At 54.2% G+C, this 21,725-nt stretch overlaps 1 protein-coding gene across 2 annotated transcripts in view; it reads right to left on the bottom strand.

Annotated features, from left to right (window-relative positions):
• The window catches only part of NTRK3 (neurotrophic receptor tyrosine kinase 3), a 276,304-nt gene that overhangs the window by 216,085 nt on the left and 38,494 nt on the right, over window positions 1–21,725 (bottom strand). For both annotated transcript variants that reach the window (XM_019665218.1, XM_019665219.1), the window contains exons 2-3: window positions 2,161–2,235; window positions 1,387–1,458 (exon numbers count right to left, since the gene is read on the bottom strand). In XM_019665218.1, the coding sequence (XP_019520763.1) occupies window positions 1,387–1,458; window positions 2,161–2,235 (147 nt within the window). The remainder of the gene's footprint in view (window positions 1–1,386; window positions 1,459–2,160; window positions 2,236–21,725) is intronic.

Raw genomic sequence — 21,725 nt, 5'->3', positions numbered from 1 at the left:
TCAAAGGTCCTCCTCTGGCCCTGGCCATGCCGCCAGCTGCCAAGGACACGCATCTGGAGAGCTGCCCCACAGAGGCCGGACGAGGACAAGGGGCCGACAGCACAGAGGCCGCCGAGAGGGAGGTCTCGGCCCCCCCGCCGCTAACGCATCGGGCCCTGAGCAACCGCCATGCTCTGTGCTGTTTCCAGGCGGAGGAAAGAAGGTTCGGCCCGAAGCAGGGGTGGTCGTAACTGCTAACAAAAATACTTACCGAGCACTCACTCTGTGCTTGGGAAAACACAGAGGCCGGGACCCCTGTCCCCACCACGGTTCTCCGTGATCTCTTCTCTTTCTCTACCTCCCCTCCCGCCACTTCCCAAGAGCTTCCCTTGCGATGCTCTGCCTCCTCCTGAGGTTCCCGCCTGTCCGGCTGCCCCCCTGTTATCAAATGCCCAGTGCCTCTGCCTACAGCTCTCAGGTGGCTGAAGCAAAGACCTGTGCGCACATCGTGGCGCCACTGCTCCCCTCACACAGCAGCTCCACCGCCCTGGTTCCCGTGGGAGCTCTGCTCTCAGGGAGTAGTCTCAGTGGGTGTCACGGGGGCCACTATCCTGGCAGCAGGCATCCCGTGGGCGCCGTAGGCTGGTGATTCCCCCGATCGGCCACCCTAAGCTTCCTTTCAAGCCCACCTCCTCCCTGGAAATGGGGTCCTCCCATCGAATCCCAGTCTTCAGCCCGGAACTAGGCCTGGAGAGGAAGCACCAAGCTCATGGGAGTTTCCCCACAGGTCTGCCGGAGCCAACGCTGAGGAGGCCCCTCCACCATCGGGCAAGGCAGGTCGGCGAAGGGAAGAGGTGGGGGAGGGGGGCACAGACAGCCACCCCACCCCCAGCCATGTGACCTGCAGCTCGTCCCAAACCAAGCGGTGTGACCTCATAGACAGGCGTCTCCACGTGTCTGGGCTCTTCTGCATTACGTCCAAAACCTACTTAGGTGTAACGTCTAGTCTGGCCCCGCTCTCCCTCTTCTTGCGACCCCACCCCCACGCCCACCCACACCCCCCCCAACACACACACGCTATGGTCCCACAAAGGGTCTCAGAAGGGTAGTACTCACAGCCTGCAGGAATGGAATTTCTTATCATTTACATTCCCATAAAACTGCACATTTCATCATGAAAAGTGAACAAACTTGGGGGTCAGGACCCCGTCCTTCTAAACCCTGGTACTAGGCTTTTCCCTCCGGCAGGAAACAGATCACCAAATCCCCAACCCTCATTTTAAGGCAAAATCTGAGGCCCAGAGAAGGTCAGGGACTTGCCCTGGGGCCCACGGTGGCAAATCCAGGTCTTGATCCCAGGCCCCCTGCCTCCCAGCCCCCCGAGGCCCAGGACCCAGCTCTACTCACATGTAGCGCAAGTGGGGGTTCTTGGCAAAGGCTCTAGGCTGGATGCTCCGAAGTCCTGAGTTCTTGATGGTCCTGGAGAGACAAGAGGAGGATCAGCAGAGCTTGCGGGGCAGAGGCGCATCTGCTCTGGGCTGAGGCTGACAGGAGGTCAGGCCAAGACTGGACCTGCAGCCGCCTCGGCGAGCTGAGCGCATGTCTCATCATCAGTCTCACAAGGTGGTCCTGCTGGGGGTGCCAAGTGGGGGGCATCTGGGCTCATACCCACTGGGACCCGGGGACGGTTTGGGATGTGCGTGGGCAGTGCTGGCCGCTGTCCTCTACCCAGCCTGGCAAGTGCAGAAGAACAGGCACCTGCTCAGGAATCTGCCCCAAGGGCTACAGGCCCCGTCTGTGCCTCTTCCCCCCACCTCCCCCCAAGTCCCCACAGTCACTAGCACTGAAGCCCAGAGGAGGAGGCGGCAGGGACACTTCATGCTCTATGGGGACCAGGAGTCAAGCAGAGGGCTGAGGCGGGAACGCTAGCCTGGGAGACCTGGGTTTGGGTCCTGCCTTGAAACTTGAACCACAGAGTGAGACTTCATGCGGTCTAGGCTGAGGTGAATGTGGGAGAGTGAGGGGCTTTGAAGGCCCTAGACATTTCCTAAGTGGGCGGTGCCAACTCTACTGACGGGGGACCCACTGCAGGGAAGTGCAGACAGCAGCCTTGCCCCAGAAGGGACAGGCGGACCCCCCCACCCCCACCCTGGAGGCCTCTCCCAAGCCTCAGGCACTCACAGCTTCTGGAGGCCGGTGTAGAGTTCCATGTCCACGGCGTTGAGCGTGTGCAGGCCGCGCCAGTTCTCTATGTGTCTGCGGGGGGAGGGAGAGGGAGAAACACAGGGCTCAGGTCAGCTGAGGGGGTCACGGGGAAGGCACTGGCCTTTGAGCCAGAGACCTGGGTTTGCATCCCGGATCAGCCACGCGCGAGCCAGGCCTTCCGCCCGGTCACCGAAAATCTCTGAGCCTTGGTCCCTTCCTCTGAGTAGTCCCACGCACACTGCCAGCCTGACGTGACCATTGTGAGACCCAAAGCGCCTGGCCCGTGGACAGTATTTAACGCGCCCCCTCAGCTCCAGACAGACTCTACTCTTTAAATACTCAAAACTCAATCGCCCTGTTGGTCTTTGTGACTTAGCTCCCTTCTGTCCCCTCTCCTTCGGTTTCCTTTGTAGGATTTCCTAAGGGCAGTTCCTGCCCGTAAAGACAATATAAGCGACGTGGTAAAAAAGAAGGCGGGGGTGGCTTGCGGTAGGCATGGCTTTGGGTGGACAAGCCCAGAAGGAACACACACCCGCCTCAGGATGCCTCAAGGTCCAGACGCTGACACCCCATCAGGATGACCACAGCCCAATCCCTCTAGAGTTCAAGAACACCATGGCTTAACTTGGCAGAACCGACTCCACCGGGAAGGGACAACGGAGGGACCGGGGAGGCAGCAGGGTGTCACGGAAAAGGGGTGAGACTCAAGCAGTCAATTCTGGCTCCATCTCTGTGACTTAAGTATCCCGTGGCTTCAAGCAACAGCGCTGACCTGGTTGGGCCTCCTGTGTCTTCACTTGTAAAGAGAGAGGATCGCACTAAGTCAGCAGTTTCTCCCTTCTCACCACCGAGATCTCCTTTTAGAACTTTCTCCCACGAGACCTCGTGTTTAAGGAGGTTCGTATCAAGCAAGCACGCTACATTTATTAAGTAATAACGGATTCATCTTCTCGGGCCTATTAATCCAAGATACAAATCAGCATTAACCAGAGCTTTTTATCAACCTACATAAACCAGCACTGACTCACCCAGTAGATGAAGTCCAACCCAAAGCAAAGGAACTCGAACGTGTTGTAAGCAAGGGAGGGTTCGTCACGAGCATGGGTTTGATTTCTGTAAGTTTGTTTTATATATATATATATATATACACACACACACACACACACACACACACACACACACACACACACACACACAGACGGTGCCGAAACAATGTACACACATTTTAAGAAGAGAAAAAACTGTATTAAAATTTGTAACACTCAATATATACTGATAACAAAAGATGAATACGAGTCATGTGTATACATTTTTTTGGCACCCACACACACACGCAGACGCACACGCGCGCGCACACACACACACACACACACACACACACACACACACACANTATATATATATATATATATATACACACACACACACAGACGGTGCCGAAACAATGTACACACATTTTAAGAAGAGAAAAAACTATATTAAAATTTGTAACACTCAATATATACTGATAACAAAAGATGAATATGAGTCATGTGTATACATTTTTTTGGCACCCCCATACACACGCAGACGCACACACGCGCGTGCGCACACACACACACACACAAAACGCCAGGGACAAACATCCTCCACTGCTGCTCCTGGGGTCCCCAGGCTAAGAAACACCAGACTACTGATTACCACGGCTCTTTCCAGCTCTAGAGCTGCATAAGGTTGCCGTTCATACGCCTCTAAGCCAAGGAGCTCCAACAGGCCTCAGGAGAAGGGCTTCTGCTGTCCACCCACCCCCGGCGATCTCACTCTCCCATCAGTGTCCCTGAGATCTAAGCACCCTCTTAGCAAGAGGTGCAGGGAGGAGACAGCTCACCCTGGGACACAGCTACCCGAGGCACGCTTAGGACAGAAAAGGGGCAGCCGCCTTCCCCCCGACGTCTCCTCCCTGGCCCCACCACACCCATGGCTCTGCCATCTGCCACCAAGTGGACCCAGAGCCAGGAAGGCCTCGGGGCGCCAGTGGCCAGGGCCTCTGGAAGCATTTCAGAGCAGCACGGTGACAAGGTGTGCAGAGAGCCATTTAGTATCACATTCTCTCGGGGCCCCTGCAGAGCAGCCAGACACACTGGCATCTGCTGGGGACATGGACCAGGTGGCCAGCTCGGTATTAAATTCCAAGGCCAAAGTCTTCTCTTGGAAGCCACACGGTCTCAGGCAGTTTACCTGACCTGGTCCCACTAGGGCAGGCCCCTGGCTCCATTTCAGATGAAGAGGACCAGAAGGAGAAGAACGACCTGTGCCAGTCCTGTGTCCCCCTCTCCCTCCCCTCGCCTCCACCAGGGAATTCACTGGGCCATCAGTTCATATAAACTACAAAGGAGATTGCATGTTCATTCCCGGGACCCCAGCTTCAGACAAGGACCACGCCCCACAAGCAGCTGTCCATCAAGCTGGTTAAAGAAATGAAATCATCTTCCTTAGCCCCCATGGGGATTCCATAAATGTGTTTCGATCATGGTTGAGTTGTCAATCCTTATTGCATTCGCACACTTTCTCCTCAGCCCTCACGTCCTAATGCCCACAGACTGACTGTCCCCCAACGCGGGCACACACTGAGGCATTAAAGGGCAGCACATGGGTGCTTTGGTGCCAAGGGCTCTCTGGTCAACAGAGTGTGGTCCCTGCCGCCTCTATGGGTCTGAGTTTTCCTATATTGAGGAATGGGACTTTTATAGCCACAGTGCAATGGTGTGGCTAGGAGTCAGAGCTCTAGAACTGGCAAACTCTGGCCCGCGGGCCAAATCCAGCCTGCAGCCTGCTTTTGTCAGCCCAGGAGCTAAAAATAGTTTTTACCTATTTTTCAAACATCAAAAGTATAATAGAATCGTATGTCATGACATGTGAAAAGTATATGAGATTCCGATTCCGGTGTTCATATCCGTTCATTTACTATTGCCTATGGCTACGTTGCAAAGATGGCGCTGCAGACAGGCCTGAAACACCGACTTTCTGGCCTTTTATAGAAAAAGGTTGCTGACCCCTGCCTGGGACACATGGGTCCCACCGCTGCCTCTATCTATGTATCCTGTGCAGGTCAGTTCACCTGTCTGTGCCTTGGTGTCCTCACCTGTCAAATGGGAATAACAGAAGACTTCCAGCATAAGGATGACACGAAAACGGAAAGACGGTGCTACAGTCGGTCGTCAGGAAGCGCTCGCCGTGACCACTATTTTTAACCCTGAGCCTCGCAGAAGCTAAGCAATCCTTTCTCAGTTTTCAAGCTAAAAATGGCATCAGGGCTCTACTGGAAGTTGTCATTTCTCAGCAGTCACCGAGAAAGAGTCCACGTGGCAGGAGGGCTAGTACACCTGTCATCCCTGACCCCCGGGGAAGCTGTTTGAGGAGAAGCTACAAGCAGGTTCAGGGGGTGCAGAGATGGCTGCTCGGAGCGGGCTCCCAGGGCACTGCGGGGCCTGGCATCTGCGAGGACATGGACAGGGCGTCTGTCAAGACCTCCTGTGACTCACCACTTGGTACCAGTCCCGGGAGGGTCAGTAATGGCACCTCTGCTGTCTGCGTCATGCTATTAGGGATGCCCAGGAGTTAAGTAGAAGAGACAGTCTCTAAAAATATGATAAGTAAGGCGAGGTGTGAGAGCAGGTGTGGCTTGCTTTTGTCCGTGTAGACTGGGTACCTGGGCCTAGTGCGATTACAAGTGTGACTTCTCCTTTCGTGTGCTTTCCTGGGGTGCCCAGGTTGTCTTCATCGGGCTTTTATTTTGTCACGTGAAACACAGTGAACAACGATCATGTTTAAAGGAAGGTGAGGCGCCTGAACCCTGTGCAAGGCAGTCACTGGTCACCCTGTCAGGACCACAGCCTGCACCAGTCCACACAGCAGGGGCCTCTCGGGGACACCCCCGTCCGATGCCAGGAACGGTCAGTGGGACTAAGTCTATGTGTCCACTCAGGCACAGAGACCTGCAGCTTTGTGCTCGGACTGCGTGTGATGAGGCGGGCAAGTGTCAGAGGTGGGCTCCAGGCTCCCGTCCCTACTTGAAGTAAATTACCTCCACTTTATTCTCAGTTAATACACTGATTCTCAAGGAGAGGCCATTTTCCGCTCCCAGCCAATGTCTGGAGACATTTTTGGCGGCCACGACTGGGAGGGGCAAGGAAGGGATAGTGGCAGCTAGTGGGTTGAGGCCAGGGATGCGCCTAAACATCTCAAAGATGCACAATACAGGCCCCACAACAAAGACATATCAAGCCTCGTGTCCACAGTACCGAGGTTCGGACACCCTGCTTTATGACATAGGCTTCTGCCTAAGACTGCCATTGAAGGAAAAGTTCCGTGGCTAAAGACAGCATCGATTTTCCAAAGGACTGCTTTGCGGCAAACGCTAAGAGGCCCCAGGTGAAAACCGAAACGCTTGCCTCTAGGTCACTGGGTCCAGGTGAGAGGAAAGTAATCAGAGGCCATGGCTGCCGGACCCTCGCGAGTCATGGGCATTTACTCGAGGGAACAGAGGGGCTCTCTGGCCCACTGGACCATGGCCCAATCCGGGTGACACATTCCAGACGCAATCATGGTCTCTTCTCACCGGGCTCTAGCTGGAATCCGCCGACCAAGAGCCTTTTCCCCCACGGCGGATTCCTCTTCAGCATTTCTAAGGCTTCTTGATGCACAGAAATGTGAAATGCTCCATCCAGACCGTCAGCTCAGTGCCCTGCCACTGCCCTCTCGCCACTGCCCTTCTTTGACACCACAGAACCGCGACTCTTTGACAAGAGCTAACGTGCGACACTTTTCCCGGGAGAGGGAGGAAGTGAGGCCTAAGCCATGATGAGGTTGGGCGTCCAGGCCAGAGCCAGAGCCGGGCTTAGGGATGCAGGTCCCAGAAACCTCCACGGTGCCCAGGTGGGCCTCCGTGGTCAAAGAGCCTGCCCCCCAGGAGACCACTCAGGCGCACAGCCTCTCCGGAGGTGCGGAAAAGCGCTCAGGAGGGAAGCCACGCCCCGTAAGTCACAAGGACCGCACCCAGCTCTGGAGAGAAAAGCCCAGAGCACAGATAGGTGCTTTACACCCATGTGGGGGGATGAGTCAGGCACAGCCAAGTATTGATTAATACAGCCTTAGAAACTATACAATTCCTTTGTGCTGGAGTAAATGCGATTGTGCTTTTGTACCGTCGCTTTCTTCCTCCTTCCGTGTGGCTTGAGCCAATATGGAAATGAACTGGCAATCTCCAAGCATATAAAAATTAGATGGGGCAGGCTGTGTGGCCCGTATTTAAATTAAAAACACGTCATGTGGATATGTTTAAGAGTTGTTTATAATGCCAATATGTAAGTCCTCCACACAGAAAACTCGAGAGCACTGAAATGTCCATGCCCATCCATCACCAGGGGACTAAGGTTCTTGGGAAGGCCCATTGAAGGGGCAACGTCCCCCACACCTGACGGAACTTTCCTTGTCACCTGGATACTCAGCAAGACAAGGGATCGGTCGGTGGGACAAAGGAGCTCCCTTCTTTCCTGTGGACCCGGCGGGCCGAGTATTGCCTCCTTTGTCCAGTCTTTCCTCTCTCCTCCCTTGCTGTCAGATCGCTGATATTTCCCACCGCAATTAATGAGCTTCTTCATAACCAAATTTTCCAGACAACTAAATTTAAATGCAAAACCTCTGCATGCTCAGCTTCCTTGCTGGGTGTTTCTTTCTCTTCCCCTCACATGCATTCCGCACCTCCTTGCCTTTGTAAGCAGAGACGGAACGTGACTTATATCTTCTTGGTGCTCCTGGATCACCACGACCAAGCTAACTAGTCCCCTGAGCCGTAACACACTGATGCCCTCCAAGGCTCCTCATATAGGCTGAATTTGTGCCAAAATGCCCCAACTCGGACACGATTTCTGAATTCCAATGGTTACTGCAACCCACAATTTTTAGCGGGTTCTGGCTTTTTTTGCTCTCGGGCTGTGTGGGCCATCACCCCCTTGAACACCTGGCACCAGGGCCTCTCCTCCTTTCCAATGTGCTGACTAGTTTGCTGTGCAGCCCCAAAGGGCACAGATGTTGAGAGCAGGCCCCTGGGGCCAGGCTGACTGAGAAGGATGCCCATCCCTGGCACCCAGAAGCTGGATGCCCCTGGCCAATCCCTGGTTTGCTCCTAGGAAATCCAGTCGTTGTGAGGATTTGCTGAGGCGACGCCTACGTCCTGGTTCAGTGCAGATGCACAGCACCAGGCAGTACACAGCCGGCTCCATTACCATTGTTGGAATTCCGTGTTAAGTAGGAGTCAAAAGAGTCTGAATAAGGATCTAAGAGAATGTGAAAACATTCACACACATGCACGCACACACCTGTAGGTAAGTACGGATTTGCCCCCCCGATATCCGTTTGGCACCCCCCCCTTTCTGGTTAATTGAGGTTGCCAGATACTTGAAGTGTTCTTGGAGGTCCAGTCACAAGTCACGTTTCCCTGGGGCGCCACTAACATGATGTCCCACATGTTCATCCTTGGAGGTGCATCCTGGAGGGAGGCAGTTGAAACTGGCACTTCTCACATGTTTTGTATGTGTGCATGCCAGCTTTCCAACACAGCACACAAGAGCTTCAGATAACAAGGCTGTATACAGATGTCCCTTCTCTCCAGACTGTCCCCCATCAGACCCGAGGCTCCCATCCTCTTCTCACCTGGCTCCTGCTCTGAGATGGAAACCGGAGCTGAAGTATGGAGCTGGGTACCTGGGGAAAGCAGCCTGGAATCCCATTTCTAACAAGTCAGCGTTGGAGCATACACATCCGTGAGCACGCACGCCCACTCACACACGCGCGCGCGCAGAATACGCTGTGCACTTGACTTCGAAGTCTTGTAGGGCAATGAGGAAATTGATTTGTTATCCAGGCATATTATGTCTAGTGATCCAGACAGAAGCATTAGCTTTCAATTATCTGATATGTTTAGCATTATAAACAAACTGTCTGGAGCAACAGCCCCATGGAGCTCAGGCACCAAGGGGGGTTTGGGGGGAGCCGCCTCGGGTCACACCAGCCAAGTCACCCGGCTCTCCCTCCCTTGACAGCTGGGGAGCTGCACCTGAGAGCCTGGGGAGCCCTCTGGGGCTGGCAACCCCAGCATGCCAGCACGTTAGCACACAAACTCTAGGAGCAGCTGCACGCCAAGGCCCATGGTGAACCCGCCCCGCATCTGACGCCCTCGGGACCGCAGAAAGGAACATTCTGATCGTGCAGTGAACAGATGGGAGACGACAGCATGTGTGTCGGCTTCCTGATCAATTCCACAGCTCACGCCAGGAACAGGGAACGCTGGTCCCCACACCTGTGCTCTCTAGGTGCTGAGATGCTGCGTTTCCCAACAGAGAAAAGATCAAGGGCGCACCCCCCCAGCGCTCCCACTGGCAAAAGGCCTCACTCCCAGGAACGCGCATTCACCTGGGACTCGGCCAGTCCACACTGGGAGTCTGGGCTGTTCTGCTCGGCCCCCAGCCTGTGGCCAGACTGGCCTGCCCCTCGCTAGTCTATCCGTTCCTCTCCATTTGCACTGCTGTCACCGGGGCGGGCGGGCTCAGGTGGGTGACCGCAGCATGCACACACATCGGCACAGCAGGTGGCCACCGCCTCTCAGCTGCACACCACCACTGCCATCCTACTGGCCTCACCGCTTTCACTCTCCTTCACGTCTCTATGCCAGAGCCCTATTTAAAACTCTCCAGCCACTTCCCTTGGCTCTTACAATAAAATCCATGGCCCACGAGGTCCTTCAGGAGCTGGCGCCGGCTGCTTCCAAGGCCCCTTCTCCTAGCACCTTCCCCTGGCACCACACTGGCCTGCCTTCTAGCCTTTAAACATGCCAGTCTTGCTCCCAACCGGAACTTCCGTGAAACAGTCTTCCCAGCACCTTTTAATCCCTCAGGTCTCCGCTCAAAGGTCACCTTCTCAGAGACACCTGCTCTGACCCCCACGCGCGCACACCCCTCCCCTTCCCCTCCAGCTGCGCTCTGGCACGGCCCCTGTTTATGCCCTTCACAGCCCTTAATAACCATCTGTAATTGTCTTATTTGATTATGTGTTTGTCGTCAGTGTCTCCACACTAGGGCTATGATGCATGGGAAGAAGGATCTTATCTGTCTCACCACTTACCTCCCATAAGGGCAGTTACCCCAGGAGAAGTACACAACATGGTCGGTACCTGCACGGTCCTCGCCCTGGTCCCCCTCAGCAGCCCAGAGCCCTGGTCGGACCCCACAGGCACCTCGATCTCTGAACAGGGATGTGGCCCTGGGCACATCATTCAACATTCTAAGCAAGGACAGGCAGCCCCAGGAATCACTGCAGAGCCCGGCCACAGGGTGACCAGAGGGCTCGGGTGGCCCATGGGCCACATCTCAGGCCTGCTGCTCACCCTGTGTCAGGAGTGGGTCCCCTCTCACCAAACATGGGAAGGGGTGCGACGGGCGTGCTTTTGGCACCTTGGCACATCTTTTTCATCTTCCCCTTCCCCGAATGCCTATGGCCTTCACCAGGAGTTTGGGCGACCAGTGCCATGCTCAGTGACATCTGAGTAAGTGAACTGCCAAAGTGACCAACAGCAGAACATAGGTGTTTCGCACTCCATCCACATCCCACATGAACCTCCCCCCGCCCTCAACCCCTCTCAGCTCGAGGACTCATTCACACTTTCTCCCTTTTCTCTCCACCCTCACTGTCTCTCTACTAGATCCCTCCATCAGCATCCACGCACATCCTGGGACAGCCCGTTTTCAACGAAATCTCCTTGACTCCATGTTCCCCTCCAGCTACCAACTCATGTCGCGACACCTGTTTATGGCAAATGTTTCCACAAGAACTCTCTACGCCCGCAGGCCATCCTTCTTCAGCGCCCTTTGAATCTCCCTCCCAATTCGTCTTCGTCCCTCCACTCGACTGAAACCACACTGTCAATGTCACCAGTGATTCCCACACTGCTGAACCCAACAGCCTCTTCTCTGTCACCGTGTCACCCAGTCTCTCAGCAGAGTCTTCTCTAGTTGACCACTCTCTCTTTCTTGAAACATTCTCTTCTCTGTGGAGTCCTTAACGCTACTCTTTCCCAGGTTTCTTTCTACTCCCCTGGATATTCCTTCTTAGTCTCCGTTGCTGGTTCCATATTCTTTGTCTGATCCCTAAATGTTAGGGTCTCCCCATTCTAAACCCCCTGCCACGCCATGGGGATCTCACCCACCGGCTGGCTCTGAACACCATCCACGTGCTGACGACACCCAAATGCGGACCTCTAGTTGGACCTCTCCCCGAGCTCCAGGCCTTTCCCCAATATCTCAGAGTCCAACACCAGCCCTTGCTTTCCTCAGAGAGGACGTCCCTGACCAACTGAGTCAAAGTCATTCTCTATAACCATCCTCTAGATCAACAGTTCTCAACCCAGGGCCGGCCTGTGGCCCCCAGAGAACATTTGGCAATGTCTGGAGACATTTCTGGCGGCCATGACTGGGGCGGTGTTACGGGCACCGAGTGGGCGGAGGCCAGAGATGTTACTAAGTATGCTACAGTGCACAGGACAGCCCCTCATGGCAATGATCGGTCCCCAAGGGCAACAGTGCCAAGTTTGAGAAGAGCTGCTCTGGATACGTCCTTTGTATCACTTGCCAAAATCTATCATTACCTTTCATACATGTTTCCTTGTTTATTGAGTCTCCGTAATGGAACGCGAGCTCCGTGAGGGTGGGCAACCTATCTTGTTCACTAGTTATCCACAATATGCAGCCCAGTTCCTGCTACAAATGAATACATGGCCGTCTTCCTCGGAACCCTGGGACCTTGTGGCACGTCATGCAAAGGCTGTGGTTCCCGAGGTCTTAATGGGACCGGCATTTCTTCCCACCATTTGAAGAGACTTAAGTAACGAAAAGCGAGCTGCGTTTGTGGAGTTGGGGTGACGGGGGAAGAACCACGTGGGTCATAAAACCTCCAGTCCCTACTAGGCATCTCAGCTTTCCAACCAGGAGAGAAAGAGAAGGTCTCTGATGACGAGCAGAAACAAGTCAGCGGCAGGGAGACACACATTGACTTTGACCCTTTCTCCCCAATGGGCCTTGGAGGAGAAAGCTTGAGCAAGAAAAGGGAGTCTGGTCCAGGCCAGAGCAGCTGGCTCAAAAGTAATCCAATAGTGCAAGCTCTGTGCCTAAGATCAGCTGGCCCCAGGGGTCCTGAGAGTGCTGCCCTTCGGGTGGCCAATTTCCTTAGGAAAATATGAAATGGCCAGGCCACCCTTTACTGAATTATAAAGCACTTATCACTTCTTTAATAACTACCCGCCTGGAGGACTTAATTCACTCAATATGGAAGTTACAGAGAATTGGTAAGTGAGCATTAAGCTCAAGTGCGCTGCATACAGACTTACAAGGGCAATATTTTCCCCTATTAAAAGGGTGGATTTCCTCGCTGCAACTCTGCCTCAGAGCAAATGCAGAAAAGTCGCTCCAAGGCTCGGGGCATTGTCACTGTTGGTGGGCAACTCCAGGCCACTGGGAGGGAAGGGAGCCCTTGACTTTGCAGGAATAATTATTCTTGGAACCTGAGGGTGTCAGAGTGATTAGTCAAGGTCACTATCGGGAAGCCCAGATCACATCGGTGGTGACTGCTGCTCTCTCTGATCGGGACCGGGATATGACCAAGCCACAGGGAAGAAGCAGAAGCCAGGCTGGAGGAGGGGCGGTGGGCTGGTCCAGGGCGGGAAGAGGGATGTGCATGCAGTGGGAGGCGGCAGGGAGGGAGACGGGGTGCTTTAAAGACATGAGCACTGGAAGGAACACTGGCTTACATCCGAGGCATAAAAGGAAGGCACTAACAGCATTAGCCCTTGTAGTCTGTAAGGAAGCCGGCCCCGGAATTCCTTAAGATCCCAAAGGGTTCCATTTAGGGCGCAAGATGGTCTCCCTCACGCAGTGAAGGAAATGCAGCTTTTGCTCTTGGTAACTTTTCCTTGCTTCAGCACGATGAGCAGTTTCCTTCCCTCCGGCAATAAACCCTCTGTTCTTTTCCCCATATACTCACTCTCTTGGAAGGCATCCTTCCATTCACATGACTTCAATTACTGCCTAATTGGAGATTAATCCCAGTTCTACAGCTCTACCCTGGACGCCTCACCTCTCCTCTGTCCTGTAGCGCTTGTTCTCACAATATGCTTCCCCAGACTCCTAAGACGGAACAGCTCACTCTTTTCTCCTGAACGCTTCCCAAACTAGCTCCGCTGAGTCCTCCTGACTTGAAACATTCAGCAGAGTGAGTAGATTCCAGCGTCTGTGCAATACCAGCGGGCTGGTGAGAGCTAACACAGATTGCTGTGTTTAGAAGGCATCGGGGGTTGAGCAAGGAAAAGATTAGTGATCGATTAGTGATGTCTGCCATGGGCGCAAGATACACAATGACAATGTAAGTACCATCTGCTATTAACCACATCTACCCAAGGACCTTTTCACCTCTCTCTCTCTCTCTCTCTCTGATTCAGGTCCGACCACTCCCTCCTCCATGATATTTCTAGAAATTGCTCTCAATTTTTTATTTCTACAGCCCCTATCTGGGGATACAGCAGCCTCTTAGCACACCTTTCAGCTTCCAGCCCTTGTGTCCTCACCTGTTTGAGGCTCGACTTTTTTGGCGATGACTTTGAACATGTCCCTCACAGGCTCAAGACCCTCCCCCCTTCCCCCGCTCCCCCAATGGCAAACAAAAACGCTTCTCATACCAAACCAAAGCTGCTTTCAGGAAGCCTTTTAAGCCTGCAGGGACAGCTGTTAAGTGAGGGGAAGGGGCTGTGTAAAGAGGGCAGAAGCAACATTTCCTGTCTTCCCTGCGTCCAACCCACTGCACCACTGAAATCCTTCCCTGAGGCTCGAATCCGGACTGAAGCGGAGGAAGACGTGGGGGTGGCTAGTGGGACTTGTATGAATGGCTTCTGTGGCTCGCATGCCCATCGTCCCTAGATCCCTTTATCCTTCTGTCACAGACGATAAAAAAAAAACAAAAAAAAAACAAAACCAAGCTGCTTCAGGGAGGTGCGCTCACATCAACAGAGAAGCCAGCCTGCTGGGCTTCAATCGGACCTTCTCCTCCCTGCCTCTTCCCTCGACTTTTGGAAGCAGTGTGATGTCGGGGGAAAATCACGGGCTTGGAGACAAGGACTAGCTGGGTCAGCTCCCATGGTCTCAGTTTGTTCATCTGTAAAACAGGGATCACAACGCCAACTTCGTGGAGGCATCATAAAGACGAATTAAAACAGTGTCTGCAAAAGACCTAGCCATGTTGTTTGGAACATGCTAGAGCTCAAAGAATGTTTGTTTTCCCCTCCAAAAAGAAAAGCAGTGTGAGTGGCTCAGGGGCTCCTCAGATGGGAGCTGGTAGCCAGGGAAACCAACCATATCGTTAAAGAGTTGGCACTTTTAGCCCCATCTGCCTGGAGGCTGACTTACTCTCCAGTGGCCAATGATTTATCAGTTATGCCTATGCAATGAAGCCTCCACACAAGACCTGAAAGAGTTCAGAGACCTTCCAAGCGGGTAAACACATGGAGATGCCCGCAGCCCACCAGAGGGCATGGGAGCCCCAAGCCCTTCCCCCACACTTTGCCCTATGTGTCCTTCCATCTGGCCACTCCTGGTTGCACTCTTTTATAATAAACTGATAACCTATAATAGTAAGTAAACCATTGTCCTGAGTTCTGTGAGCTGTCCTAGCAAATGATCAAACCCCAGGAGGGGTTCCTGGGAACCTCCAATCTATAGCCGGACAGTCAGAAGCCCAGGTGACAACCTGAACTTGGAATTGGCACTTGAAGTGGGGAAAGGGCACGGTCACGTGGGACTGAACCCTTACCTGTGGGATCTGACACTAACCCCAGGTAGACAGCATCAGGCTGAACTGTAGGACACCCACTCGGTATCCACAGAGAATTGGAGAATTGGTCGGAATGGGGGGAAGAACTGAAGTATTGAGAGCCGGGGAAAAAGAAGTATTTTCTTTTCAAGCAGTCATTCGGTTGTGCAGGGCTGAGGTCAGGAACTGGGGCCTGCAAGGCCAGGAGACCGACCTGCTTGTAGCTGCAGTGGCTGAGGCAGTGGCTGCGTGGAGCCTGAGACCCCCCCTTTCCCCACCTCTCTCTTCTTCCTCCTTCTCTTAAAACACAGCCTGGGTGCCCAGTGACTGTTCGTGGCCTGAACATGTCCTTCAGGTGTTCTAATATGCCCCATCTGCCTCCCCCACCAAGCTTTTACCAAACCACCCCCACCCAGTCACAGTCATCACATCCAGCCTCACCTCACCCTCCAATTACTCGGAAATTATTTCCCAGTGGCCACTGATGTCGGTATGTGACCCTGTCACCTCCGTGTTGAGACGGCGTTTGCCTGGCTTCCCTCGGGAGACCGTCAATTCCCTGACAACAAAGTCTACTGCGTTCCATTAATTTTGGTCGCACCCCTCTTGCGTATTTCATAATGGCTCCAAAGACATTAGCATACTTTTTATTACAGTATATTGTTATCATTGTTCTATTTTATTATTAGTTATCATTGTTAATCATGTACTGTGCCTAATTTATAAATTAAACTATCTTAAGGATGTATGTACAGGAAGAAACATAGTGTATGCCGGGTTCACTCCTATCTGCTGTTTCAGGCAGCCGCCGGGGGTCTTGGACCAAATCCAGTGGATAAGGGGGACCCCTGTACACCAGGGCTGAAATCTGCAAATCTATGTGCACTTGAGGAGGGTCAGGGGTCCAGACTAGCATTCCCACACACCTCTAATGGCTCTTCCCCAGGTGACTACAGCTTCCCAGAACCTGCTGAGTGAGCGTTTCTCTTGGTCTTCACTTCCAGGTCCTCGCCTAATTCATCTCACCCAGGGCGGGGGGCAGGGGGTGCTTTCTTCACCACCACCATGTGTGTCAGCAGCCTTGCTCCGTTCCTTCTCACCTCGCTTCCACTGGCCAGCTCCCCGCCTCACCGGCTTCCTCTCCCTGCCTCTCTCCCCACTCATTCATCTCCTCTCCCAGCCAGCCGGCCTGTGGAGTCTGAAATCATAGTTGGCAGCGGCTGACAGAAGGCCCCACTCTCTAACGCAGAACCTCAAAGGACCCGGGGAGTGAGTCAGTGTTTCCGACAGCCATTGGCACTCAGCGCTCTCTTACGGACTGCTGCCCGGGGCAGTTACAGGGCTAAAGGTGCCTGTTTTGCTAAGAGATTCATTCATGCTCATCTTCCAGGTGTGGCCAGTGGGGCCCCGGACCCACGCCCACCCCAGAAGTCCTCCAGGGGCCACCTCTCTGTCACTGGTCCAGCCCACCTTCTCACAGTGACCCGTGTACAGCGCTTTTCCTGGAGAGGAGGGTGCTGCCCAGGTGAGCCTTCATGTCTGCAGAGCGGCTTCCAGCCACAGGAGGTAACCTGTGTCCACAAGAGGCTGAGCAGGTCTCACTCGCCTGGTGTCTGCACAAAGGTGAGAGCTAGAACAGCCAAGGTCCCAGACCCAACGGTAAGGACAGGAGACTAGCATACCTGACTCCCCAGGAAACAAACATGCAAATGGCCAGTCAGGACGGGGCTGCATGGGACCCTGCACACCTTACGGAGCAAATGCTCTGTGTCCTGTGCCCTGCTGATGTCCCTCGGACTGTCCCAAGCCATGCTGCTGGCTGACCTCCAATCTGCAGCCAGTCAGTCAGAAGCACCTGGACTTGTGGTTGGCATCTGAAGTCGGGGGGCAGAGGGGCAGTTTTTTAGGACCGAGCCCTTAACCTGTCTCCAGATAGATAGTGTCAGAATTGAGCTGAATGGTACCTGACCCGCTAGTGTCTGAGAATTGCTTGTTGGTGTTGGGGGAAAACGTGACACACACATTGGAAATTGGGTGCAGAACCCAAAAGAGTGGGCAATTGCTGGGGAGGCTGCATCAGCTCCCTGGTGGGGCTCCCCAAGTACCTGTCCGCAGGGTGATGCTGCACTGCATGGGCAGGCCGTCACATGAGCTGGCCAGTGGAGCCATTTTTCATGGCTGGGCCAGTCCTGACCACCGAGCCACCCACAGGTATTGTCCTTTCACCCCAACTTTCTGACTTCCATCCCCCAGCCCAAGCACACCCCTTACTACATTATTTCTCAAATGAAATCATGACTCTTTTAAAAGTGTCTGTTAAACATATCTGGAGAGCTCAAGATGAAATAAATACACAGCTCTCCTTCTGCAGCAGGTTTTGGGTTATCACCATGGCCTAGTCAGACCACAGAAGTTTGGGGGGCAAAGCAGCATGTTGGGAGTTGGGGGGGCTGGAGGGGCGAGAGCTTTCTTCTCCAGAGAAAGGTATCCTGCCCCCTCCCCATGTCCTCAGCACCGACTGTGCAAAACAGCACACGGCAGAGGCCACTGACAGGGCAAAGGGGCAGAGCCCCAGCCAAGACCCCCCCTCCCAGACAGGCCCCCCGCCCCTCCTGGCCACCTGGCCTTGCCATCAGCCTCACTCTAATTCCAGCCGGAGTACACACCCGGGCCCAATGCCCCGGATCAGGGGAGATGGAAGAGGTGTACTCAGATATGCAAAGAGTCTTGCCTCTCTTCAGGTTGCCTTTGAAAGTCATGACCCCTGTGGACACAGATCACCTTGATCCATTTGAACTTGAACAGCAGGTAACCTGGTGAATCCTGCTTGACAGGCCAGCCTCTAGAAACTCGTAGCTGGGTTTGGGCCCCAAAGGCAGGCGGCAAGCAAGGATGCTTCATCTGCATCAATGCCAACCTGCTCCCTGGCAATCGGATATGCTGCAGCCCTCCATCCAGCATGGCTGGCCCATGCCCAGGAAACGGCCATGGCAGAAGCGGGCGTCATTCCTGCCAAACAGCCCATCCCGCTGGCCTCCCAAACACCGGGACTCAGCGTGCCCAGAAAGGCTTCCATCTCCCAAAGACCACTTACCCCACCTTCCCTCCAACACTCAGGGGACCCATCGTCTCATCGAACTCCTGCCTGGTCTCCACGCCCGTTGGCTGTGCCAAAGGGGCTGCAGAAAGGAATGAAAGATGATACCCTTCCAAAGGGAAGCAAAACGGAGCGGGTCAGGAAGGGAGTGAGCAAGCACTCCAACATGTGCGTGGGACCTACATCGCTGCCTCTCAGCCCGTGTTTGCAGGGGAAGCTGGTAGAAACGCAGGCTCCGATTCAGGAGGTCTGGGCGGGGGCCTACAAGTCTGCCTTTCTGGCAAGCTCCCAAGTGACACAGATGCTACCAGTCCAACGAACATACTTCAAGTAGCAAGTCTGTCTACACAATGCTTGGCACAGTAGGCACTCAAAAATATCTGCTAGGTTGAATTAGATTGCAAGGGGAGCTGGGTTCGATGGCAGGAGTCAGGAACAAGGGACAAGTCATCAGACGAAGCGGTCGGTCAAGCCGATGGTTCGCAACCCTGGCTCTGAAGTCGCCGAGTTGGCCTTTTAGGAAGGCCATGCCTAGGCCCCTCCTTCACTGGTCCAGGGTAGCGCCCAGACTTTTGTTATTTTTTGAAAGCTTCCCAGGGGATATGGACACGCAGCCGGGTTAGAGGAACACCGGAGTCGGCGAAACTGGGTCCTTCCTGCTCTGTGCCCAGCGTGTGCACTCAGCGAGGCCATGTCCCCGCCCTCAGGGACCTTGTCCACTACTGGGGGAGCTGGTGGCTCTAACGGGAAAAGTACTAGAGGGCGTATTTATATAAACTGTGTAGGGAATACAAATAAAGAAGCAAGTGATCAGCCTGGAGGAAATGAGAGGGAAAAAAGGACAGAGTTCAAGAGGTAGTGATATTTGGGCCTTAAAGGATGAATTGTTTTCTAGACAGACAAGGGGAGCAGCCGTCCCAAACCTCTGTTCCTCCCGTTATTGGTCATAGGGAGATGATGCTGGGCCGGGACCGGGGTCCTGCATTCTAGCTCAGCTGCCTGCTACTGCCCGAGGGACACAGACAGCGAGGTCAGTCTAATGCATGGCCTCTGTTACCGGCTGGCGCTCTGGAGGTCCACATGGGAGCGGCCAGGATGCTTTGTAAGTGCCCGGGATACCATATCAGCCAGAGTCCAATCAGGAAAACGGAGCCCATATACTATTTTTGACAGAGGAAGTCTGATGGGCAAACCAGTGATATGTTGGAATGGCTGAAAAAACCAAACAGGGGACCACATTGCAACCCAGAGATTAGCAATAGCAGGGAGCCCACAGGCTCAAAGGATAAAAGGAGGAGGTGGTGTCATGAAGCCCAGGGTCAGAGCCAGCTGGCAGCAGCAGGGGCTGCCCGGCAGGAGCTGGAACTACGCGAAGACAGCCATGGCTAAAGATGCAGAGATGAAACCGAGAGGGTTTGGGGAGTCTGCCTTCTCCCCTCCTCCTGCCTGCCAGGCTCAGCCAGCGCCTCCCACTGGCCAGACCCAGCCAGTTGGCAAAGGAGCCTGGGAGTTGCAGTTTTCAGGGGTCAGGCCCTGAAGGGCAGGGGATGGATCTACGGACCTGAGCATTTAACAGGTAAATAACTGATCCCTTCTGGCAAAGGCAAGCTGAGAACACTCCTCATCCCTGTGGCTACACTCAAAACGCTACCTTGGCTCCCACCAATGTACCACCAACACTGTCTGCGTACCATCTGGAGAGCCCACCGAGCAGATCATCTCTACCTGCAAGTACCCTCTCCATTTATCCATCCCCATGATGCAACACAAACATTATCACTTTCTTTGTGCGCATCGACGTACACATGTTTGGGAAGCACCGGTCTAAGAAGAGCTAAGAGAGAAGAGTAGAAGAGAGACGCCACAGCTAGGAAGAGAAAGGTCTTGTCCTCAAACAGGGACGGCCTGTCCAGGTGAGGCAGCCCCAGACCCATCGAGCTGTGAGGACCACCTGGGAGCACCAGGGGAGAAGCAATTCCAAGATCTTTCTTCTCCAGAGAAGGGTATCCCGCCCCCTCCCCGTGTCCTCAGCACCAACTGTGCAAAACAGCACACAGCAGAGGCCCCTGACAGGGCTTGGAGACGCGTCACGGCAACCTCTACCCTCCTGCCTGTGTGTCTCTGGGTCCCCATGCGGCCTTCTTAGAAGGACACCAGTCACTGGATTTAGGGCCCACCCCAATCCAGTATGGCTCATCTTAGCTAATTTTAGCTGCAGAGACCCCATTTCCAAGTAAGGTCACACACTACTGGTTTCCAGGTAGGCATGAATTGTGGAGGACATTATTCAACCCAGTACAGTCCTCATGCTGTACTCCTTCCGGAAGGAGAGGTAGCTACAGCTGGGACCCCTCTGAGCCAGAAAAATACAAAGCAGGAAATGAAAGCAGAGAGAAGAATCAAGACAGAAAATGGGCCCCCAAAGGGACGCCCTGATCTTTCCCAGGTAGGTCCGGCCTCCTCCAGCAGCCTGGCACCTAAGAGGTGCTCGGCAAAGGGGTGGGGCACATGCAGCTCTCCGGGCCGCCTTTCTTCTGCCCAGTCCTGCACCCACTTCCCTCCCATGTCTAGCATTTTGGCTCAGGAAGCAATTCTGAAGTTCGGGGATGGCAGTCGATCAGAGGGAAGGTACCCCAGTTTGTTCACAGCCTCCCTGACAGGGTCAGATTCCAACGGAGAGCCACCCTTGGGGGTTGGGGAGGCAAAGCACCTATCACCTGGGACGAGCCAGAGCAGCAGGCCCGGCTCCAGGGCAAACGCAGGCCCCTCGCAGCTTCGCCGGGTCCTCACCACTGCCTCCCTCATTCGGTTATCCACTGCGTGTACACACGTGCATCCCTGCATTACACCGTCATTCGCTCAGGCCCCCATCCCCCATCCCCCTGCCACGCTCAATGCTAAATGCTGCCTCGCAAGATGCCGGGAGGAAGCCGCTGGGATAGAACTCAGAGTCCAGAGGCAGCTCTCAACAGAGACAGACCGATACAGTGATGAAAGTTGGGAACAGGAGAGGCCTACAGAATTCTAGGACGAGAGATCTGGAAGTTGAGGATCTTATGCTACAGAGAATACACAATAAATACAGAGGCTTACTGCACACTGAACGCAGGTGGACCACCTGTGGTCAGAAACTTGCTGCCCGCTGCCTCGGGGGCAGGGAACTGGGGACTGTGAGGGCAGCTGTTCACTGCACCTTCTGAACCACATTGAATGACACATGCAAAGAATAAATAAAACAGGAAAACGCAAACCTTGATGCAAAGGGTCCTTGCTCGTAACCCCTGGTCTGTGCTGCCCCATCATAAAATGAAGGAAACTCCCGCCCTCGTTAGGTCCTTATGAGACCCGAGTCAGAAAATGTGTCTAGAGCAGAGGATGGTGCTCACGGGTGCCAGTGGCCTCCCGCATGGCACTCCCATCAATCCAGGGTCCAATGAGGGGCGGTGGCAGGTTTTGCAGCTCACGTGGGGCAGGAAAGGCGGGAGCTGTCGATCCCGGACCCCAGAGGAACAAACTGCTGGGGCATGAAAGGGCACCCTGAGCAAACTTGGTTTGCATC

Source organism: Hipposideros armiger, unplaced genomic scaffold (assembly GCF_001890085.2).
Source record: "Hipposideros armiger isolate ML-2016 unplaced genomic scaffold, ASM189008v1 scaffold_436, whole genome shotgun sequence".
Classification (NCBI taxonomy): domain Eukaryota; kingdom Metazoa; phylum Chordata; class Mammalia; order Chiroptera; family Hipposideridae; genus Hipposideros; species Hipposideros armiger.
The sequence above is the reverse complement of the archived record's forward strand: the minus strand, read 5'-3'. Positions and strand labels throughout refer to the sequence as shown.